This window comes from Anneissia japonica, unplaced genomic scaffold (assembly GCF_011630105.1).
Source record: "Anneissia japonica isolate Jap-2015-1 unplaced genomic scaffold, ASM1163010v1 scaffold287870_len75133_cov130, whole genome shotgun sequence".
NCBI classification, from domain to species: domain Eukaryota; kingdom Metazoa; phylum Echinodermata; class Crinoidea; order Comatulida; family Comatulidae; genus Anneissia; species Anneissia japonica.
In genome coordinates this window covers 49,688-58,102 of record NW_022703535.1, presented here as the reverse complement: position 1 = coordinate 58,102, position 8,415 = coordinate 49,688, and the positions used below count along the sequence as shown (strand labels likewise).

The window sequence follows — 8,415 nt, the reverse complement described above, 5'->3', positions numbered from 1 at the left end:
CTAAAAACGCTTCTGGGAAAAGCACAGAGAGTAAGGAAGAGCGCGTTTTTCTTCATCACTGATCAAATGAAACAGAGTGACAGTTATTTTCAAATTAAGAGAAGAGCTGAGAATAGGCGGCTCTAAAGTGATGCCATAAGACCTGCCAAAATGGCAGAGCACCTGTCTCTTATACACATCTAGATGTGTATAAGAGACAGATATAATAGTCTTCACCACATTAACATTACAAATAATAAATATAATAGAGCTATATCATTCAACATAATTTCCATGCGTACTTCATCTTAAACACTAATTGTTAAACTCACTTGAAAATTCTACAATTTGTTTTTATTACAAGTTTCCTCAAAAGAGAAAACGACTTACAGCCTCCTCTTCATCTTCATCTCCGAATAACTCAACGGCAGCTTGGGAGACGCATCATTAATTGCGCACTTGAATTTTACTAACAAGCCATTTAGCAAGCATTTAAAGCACGATTTATACCACCAACCACAAGAATCCATAGCGCAATTCTTAGTATTATGATCATCATTGTCTCTATCGTAGGTTGTGAAATCTCTACCACGTGCAACTGAAAGTACATCCCCTGAGGTAATAAAACGATTGAATAGAATTGAATAAGTTAACCTTAATTAATGTTCTCAATCATATTGGTATTGTTATATAGCCTACATAAATATTTAGCCTGCATTCAGATTATAAAATTTTATCTTGTTTCAAATATTAATTTTCAGCTTCTGGCATGTTCTTAATTTTCTTCTAAATGTTTTACGGATTTTTTCGTTTTCTTATGAGAAATCCATCAATCGAGTTTACTACAGCCAGGCGTGTGCTTCACTTTAAATAAATCTATTTTAATACCTGATTTTAGGAATAAAGGTTCAAACAATCACGTATCAAAGTATGTAGTAATTTATAGCTGTTTGGAAAACACTTTTCCAAAAGCATTATTTACATTTGGGTTTTCTGTGATAGGACTATGAACCAGAAATATCTTCCATTTTTCCCCTTTCCACCTGGTACCCCGATTTGGGTGTGGGATGGAATGTTGTCACTTGTTAATGCAGGTACGGTTCGTCGTATTCCATCAGTGAACATAAATAAGTACTGTACGGTACTGTATTCAAATGTACAGGGGGCGGTTTACATGAAGTCTCAAAGCGCTCGAGGTAAACTTAGTAGCATTTATTTCCTTCTTCACTCTTCACTTGGTGTCTGAGCTGCCCCGCTAAACCAGTGCTAGCTACTCTCTCATACCTGGGTCCTTGTTGAATATAAACTAATTGAGTTATTATGAGCAAATTGTGTAAATTTATTGATTTATAAATCAAGGGTTGCTACACAGAAACGTTTTTTGTATTATTATTACAACAAACAATAGGCCTATATAATTCTTTTTTTTTTTTTTTGCTGTGATCATCATCTAGTTCTGCTATGATCTTTTATCAAATTTTACAGTATCACAAATAAAAAGAGAGATAATTTTATATGCACAGGCTGCGTTCAAAAACTCACCTTTCAAGACAATGCGAACTTAACAGGTTTCGTCTTAACTGCTGATAAATTATATAATATATTTCCAAAAAAGTACGGCAATTAGCTACAATATTGTTTCAGTTTAGTCGGCTACCATAGCAAGATGGATTACAAACTTCTACTATTCTTCAAACATTTATATGAAATGCGACTACTCTAAAAATTTTACCTTGGCTGCGCCCTTGAAATGGGAGCTATGTGATGGTTCTTGGAATTGCCTTAGCTCATTATCCATAAAAAAAAAAATAATCTGCAAAGGAAAAGCAATGGTCTGACTAGCCCACATTTAAAATCTGTGCCTCACATTAAATTTTAAGCTACTGAGTTGAGGACCTGTTCGTATTGCCCTTGGTGCAGGAAAACTTATGGCGGAGTATACAAGTAAACTAAATGGGACTGATAGTAAAATAATGCTTACCAGCATTGTCGTCTATTAGAGCTCCAAGTTCCAATCTGTACTTGTCACTCTCTCCATTGACGGTGAACGATGAGTATGTTGCAAAGTAAACGTCACCATTTGTCGTAGTCATATCCAGTCGAAGGCTGTACTCTCCAGATGCCGTTATCTGATGGATTAGTTCGTTCCCTAGCCAGAAATCACACATAGTGCCGAAACCATTCTTGTAATCTAACCACGAATTATTAAAATCGGTCCAACTAGACTGACGTTTCTGAAAAACCTAAATTTACATCTAGCTGTTTTAGCTATAAACAACATTATCGGAAAAATTGCCATATGATTTGAGAGTCATATAAAGATTGGGGTTGTTGGGGTTTCTGTGCAAATTTTGTCTACAGTATTAAATGCTATTCAATTTCATGTAGATACTACGATATGGATATATGTTATTTTAGCGAATGCAGACAATACATTTGTAATGTATGTAAATGTAACTATAATGTTGAGATTACTTTTGGTAAAATCGTAATACTTATCTTGACAAAGCGAAGAAACAAGATACACTTACTATCCATCCTCCACCGTCGGTGACCATGTCGCAGTAAACAGGCCATGTCCTGGTTCCGTCGTTACTGGTAATTGCATATACTCCACTTTGAGAACTCGGAGAAGTCTTCAATATTTCACTGCAATCACGCTAAAAATTTGATTAAAAATTAATTATATTGATATAGTTAGATTGATCAAACAAGACAACCATTGCATTTTGTTCGATATTTCACTTACGGACAGATTTATTCCATATGTCATACAATTCTTGTTTTCTCGTTTAGGTAGCATCATGCACGCCAATAATTCACAGGATTTTGACACCTTGTCGTATCTGATAGAGTTACACTCCGGAAAACGCCGTAGACACATCGATGAACATTGGATCGAACCTCTTGCTTTGGTAGCATGGATAGTTCTACTAGGCACACAGTCACCATTTTGCCAATTATCTGGTTTTGCTAGAGTCGCAGTTCTAAATCTGCTACAGACTTTTCCTAAGGAACAGATAGACATTGATATAAATGTGTAGAACGACACCAAAAAGGTGTCCCCTAAAACTAACAATTTAAAGCACTCATCCAGCAATATACTATTTAAAAAAATTATATATTACGGTATAAAATGTACAATAAACAGCCAGACGGCTGAAAACGTTGAACTCACAAATATCATGATGGTGAAACTTACAAAATAAACATGCACAATTTCTAAAAAATATTAAGAGAAAAATAAAAATAAATAAACAAATTTAAAAAAAAAACAACAACTAAACGAATATATCTTTTCAGCCTATGCAGTTAGCTGTTTGTTGTTAATCAATTGTACTAATTTGATTTGGCGACTTTCTAATTAATTTTAAGTATATTTAGTTTTTTTACAAAGAGGTTTAAAGGGAGCAAGATAGTCTGAAAAAGTAATAATTCGAACGGCACGTTTAATTAATTTGTTAAAGCTTTTCTAAATTTGTGGGGTAGTCAGCTGCCCAAATTAGGTTGCAATAGAGAAGATGGGGTTGAATGAGCGTATTGTTAATATTGGTAGAGTATATTAGGGGAAGATCGCAATCTACTAACTACACTAATCACTTTAGGATTTCTTTTAGAAACATAATTTTGTTGTTTGATCCAACGTAAGTGTTCTTATATATACACCAAGAAGCAGAGTATAGTTTTTTTCGCTCAATCTACTATTTATTTCATTTTTTTAATTTCAAATTTGAAAGATTTCAAATTAGAAAGATTTATTTTTTATGTTGGTGTGAAATTTTTATTTGAGGCTAACCATTCAGTGAAAATGTGTAGTTCTGTGTTAACAGTATTAACATTTAGATCTAAGTGGGTATAAAAAAAATATCATCAGCAAAGGATATTACCGTTAGAGTATCACTTGTTTGAGGAAGGTCATAATTAACGAAAATTAAAAATAAAATGGGCCCTAATACAGACTCTTGTGGTCTTCCGCAGGTCACATCTCTCACTGATGGTTTGCAGTAACCTATGGCAACATACTGCTTGTGCTTTTCCTAATAGATTTTAAACCAATTTAATGCAACTCCCCTAATATCATAATTAAATAATTTACAAATAATAGTATTCTGGTTAATAACAGCAAAAGCCTTTAGATAAATCTAAAAAGATGGAGAGCAAAAACTGTTTATTATCGAAGTCATTCGTAATGTTATTAACTAAATTCAAGAGTAGCATGGGATGTGAAATGATTATGGCGAAAGCCGTATTGATGGGTATAGAGAATATTATATCTCTTCAGGTAATTATAAAGTTGTTGGTGCATAAGTTTCCCGATGATCTTTGAGAAAACGCTTAGGAGAGAAATATCTAGGCCTATAATTAGAAATTTGGTCTTTGTCTCCCTTTCTGTAGACAGGGGGTGCTTCAGGTAATCTTAGAAGATTTGGAAATACACCCTACGAAAATGAACAATTAATAGAGAATGTTAGTTGGTCTAATAGACATGGTAACATTTTTTTAATTATAAGTGCCGTGACCAGGTCATCACCAGTACTTTTGGTGATAATAGAGTACTACAGTGTTACGTCCTGATACTACTCCGTTGCTATCGTTGCAAAAAACGTTCAACCGGGCGCCATTTTCTCCACTGACAAACCATTGATCTCAATTCTTAACGTACCGTAATTATTAAGATGTTGTATCTTACTTTTTCTTTGTAAATTTTAATTGATGATTAAATGTGTGTTCGATAACTAATATAATGCGAGCTTTTGTGTTTTTATTACATTATGGTAAAATATTAGATTTTAAAATGCTTATTCCAGAAAACCTATGAAGTCATTCAGGCGTAATGAACTGTAACCAACGTCTGTTGACAACAGAGAGTGCCACCTGGCGTCGTGACGACACGACTGTGGCACTCTATGAGCATAATGTCGTCATTTGTGACAGGATTTATGAAGAAAGAGCGAAGATGTGGATCCGGTAAGTATGATATAGGATCCTAGGGGCATTTCACCATTCCTATCATGAGCAGTCAATATTTGTATATTATTAATTACCAACATAAAATCAACACTTCATCCGATTCGGGCAGAGTAAAAATACAACACTGTCAAAATAATATGGCCCAGGCATAACCACCAAAAAGCAAAATAAAAACATGTTTATATATTCAGGTATTTATTCATTCAAATTCAAAAATATATATACATAAAATTGTTTACTAGCAGCACAGAGCTTAGTTGCAAAACAAAGTTGTTATTAAAAGACACCCAAGACAAGACAAGCTAATAAATAATTATAAAAGATAAAACTTCATAAATAAATTTTAAAACAGGTAACAATCACAGACACTTCACTAAAAAGAAAAAAATTGACAGCAAATACATTAGTCATTAAGAATATAAAAATATTAAATAATAAATAATTTCATTCAAACCTTGATCTATTGCACAAAAATCCAATTCAATTGCCTAAAGACAGACATTAATCATTAAATTATTAAAGGCACATCAATAAAGACGTAATTTTAGTACTATTTTAAATCAGAAATCCATACTTAAAGAAGGAAACATCACACAAGAAGGCATTATTATGGTCTGTTACTGCGTCATAAACTGCTACGAGCGGTCAGAGCTCATTTGTCATCACACGAGGCATAAGGGAAGTTTAATCAATTGACCATATAGGGGATCGGACTATTTCTGTACCGTGTGGTGCGGCACTTGTAGTTTTTATTATTACAGGGGCCATCCATAATTATCAACATTTCCAAAAGAGTACGTACAAAACATACGCTTTGCGGAGGTGGGGGGTGGGGGTGGTGTTGAAAGTGTAGGCATAAGTACTTTTTTACGAAAAAGATAAAATTTTGATCTCAAAATAATACAAATCAACATTTTTTTGCATCTCTTTCAGGGGGAGGGAGGGGGTCACAGAAAAAAAGTATGATTTGTACTCTTTTGAAAATGTTGAAAATTATGGATTACCCCTAACAGGGGCGGATCCAGGATTTAAAAAAGGGGGGTTCAAAATATTTCCAAAAAAAACCCCAAAATGAAAGGGGGGTCCAGGAAAATTTTGATTCCTCTATAGGTGGCCGGAAATGAGCTTTCCCGACTTCTGAGGAGTCTTTTAATGACCTTTAAGTTCTTCAAAATTAAAGGTTTTTCCCCCTTGAAAAAAGTTCAGGTAATATTATTTCATTCTTTATGCCTATCATAGAGGAAAAAATCAAAGAGAGGCAATATATTATTATATTACAACAACAATGAGTAGTTAGATATGTAGTCTTTCTTCAATGGATCGATGAACCGATAGGCCTGAAGAACGGACTTTCGTACAACAATTATTATGACGGCGAACCAAAAACAGTGTGTATAATTTATTTAATTGAAAACTAGTTGGGCTAAGCCTAGTTTGTCTGATCTTCCAACCTATGCCTAGGTAGGTTAGCATGCCTGTTGTAAGCCAGGACCCAGTTGTATTTTGTTACGTTTCTTCACAGAGGGGGGTTCGTCCGAACTCCTTGAACCCCCCCCCCCCCTGGATCCGCCACTGACTAATTTTACGAAGGTTAACTTCAGTAATTTTGAAGTTTCAGCTCAAAGTTCGATTAAAATTCGTTTTAAGAATACCGGGGAATGTGTTCTATTGAAGTAAAGGGAAACCATGATTTAAACCTATTGCACTTAGCGGCCCTTATAGCGAACTTTAAACAAAGCTAGTCTCTACGGCTTGAGAGCCTCTCAAGTCCGAGTACAACCAAGGAGGATTCATACGAGTCAATTCAAGAAATTCCCAATATACATTTACACACTCGTTTTTGAACTCTTTCGATATTTTCAGTTTGTACCCTGGTTAGCCCGGGGTGCCAAGAGGTGCTCCATACTCAAGTATCGGTCGAATATAGCTTTAATAAACCGAGACTAGTTCATCAGCTGAAAGGCCTGATCTTTTTAATTCCCATAATAGAATTAAATATTTATTAGCTTTAGTGACAATAGCTTCAGTGTTACTATTCCATTTAAGATCATTGAAGATCGTTTTGTATTGTATATTTAGTGGATGCACTGCAATCAGCTGAGACGTTGGTATAAACGCACATGCTAACAAATATTGAACAAAATAGATGCAATAGTGTTTGCCCAACTAAAGCCATCATGGTTCACATGATATAATCTAGGTATGAGGTAGCAGATATTAACAACAAAAATGGATGAGTGTTACCATCCGACCACCAAGACAAGTATTTTTATTTATTTTTTTTTTTACAGAAAAAAAAAACATCCCAAGTTCTAAGTAAGGCTAGTGAAGCCATTCAAGCTATAAAGAAACCGAAACATAAATAGGAAAGTTGAATGGATATAGCCTACAGGTAAATAGTTCCGAGAGAAAACAAAAACGATATTAGAAGGAACTCGAGCACTAGGCCTAGCCTACGTTTGCCGGCCAATTCGCAAAATACTACTTTCTTCGTCAGAATATGAAACTAGAGTAGAGTCATGTATCATTACCGTACATTCTGTTGTTGCAAAAAAGCTTGTCGGGAAGGTTATAAATAAAGATAATTAAATAATAATAAGCTATATTATACGAATATAAATCTTATGCTATTATTTGTTTCCAGCCGTACCTATTGTGTAATGGAGTGTATCTGACGTTATTTGTATTTTCTTATCAAATAATTTGTTTTCGTTTTTTGGTGACGTCACACTCAGAATTTGGTTAACATATGCACACGTTTCTAAGATTACGTCACCTTTTTCTCCTTATAAAAAGCGTATTACCTTCCCGCAGTGCTTTCTTGCTCATTGATGTAAGTAGGCTACACACACAACAGATGTATTGTTAGTATTGCCTAATAGTTAGTAAATGCCATAGTTACCAACCGTCTCTCATCGTGCGGGACGGTCCCGCATTTCAAAATGATTTTGTGCGAAACACGCATTTTCCAAAACACTGGCGTGATCATAAATTTGTAACGAATTATCACGAATTCAGGGAAAACTGTATTTTAAAATTAGAAGAAATTGGTTTTATTAAACACATAAAAACGGTCATGCAGTAACTTGAGTCATTGGCAGTATTTACGTGAATACTTAATTCACTGATGCATTAACAAAAATTGATCAGTAGGCCTATGCCTATTAATTTTTTTGTTTGTTTAAGTAATGAAATGTTTGTTTACATAGTTCGGGTGCTCAAATTAAACGTAATGTACATTAAAACTCAAATTGCACGTGGCTTTATTAAAAATATTTTTTGTTTATGTAGGCCTATCCTGTCAACAAACACTCCCTGAAATTTGTTTTAGAACATCTTAAAAATGCTCACATCGTCGGAGCTACAGGACAGTCGCGTTTCTCTAGGGGAGCGGGGGATGGAGGGGAACACGCCCTCCAAAAAATACTCGCGTCCCCCCACCCGGGGGCCCCAAAAATAGCATGG

At 34.7% G+C, this 8,415-nt stretch overlaps 1 protein-coding gene across 1 annotated transcript; it reads right to left on the bottom strand.

Moving 5' to 3' along the window:
* Positions 1-219: 219 nt before the first annotated feature.
* On the bottom strand, positions 220-7,779 carry LOC117104484 (ficolin-3-like). The gene is made up of 5 exons (XM_033245336.1): positions 7,755-7,779; positions 6,785-6,855; positions 2,511-2,639; positions 1,961-2,222; positions 220-592 (listed from the first exon to the last, which is right to left on the bottom strand). Exons 1-5 carry the CDS (start codon positions 7,777-7,779, stop codon positions 366-368), a joined length of 714 nt encoding a protein of 237 aa, XP_033101227.1. The 3' UTR covers positions 220-365.
* Between the last annotated feature and the right edge of the window lie 636 nt (positions 7,780-8,415).

Excerpts from the sequence above, each read along its gene's own strand:
- LOC117104484 (XM_033245336.1), bottom strand. The coding sequence starts at position 7,779 with ATGAGCAAGAAAGCACTGCGGGAAG. Across the intron at positions 6,856-7,754 it reads CAAGAAAGCACTGCGGGAAG|TATGGAGCACCTCTTGGCAC; the intron begins GTAATACGCTTT and ends CCGATACTTGAG. Across the intron at positions 2,640-6,784 it reads TCGAAAGAGTTCAAAAACGA|CGTGATTGCAGTGAAATATT; the intron begins GTGTGTAAATGT and ends TCAAATTTTTAG.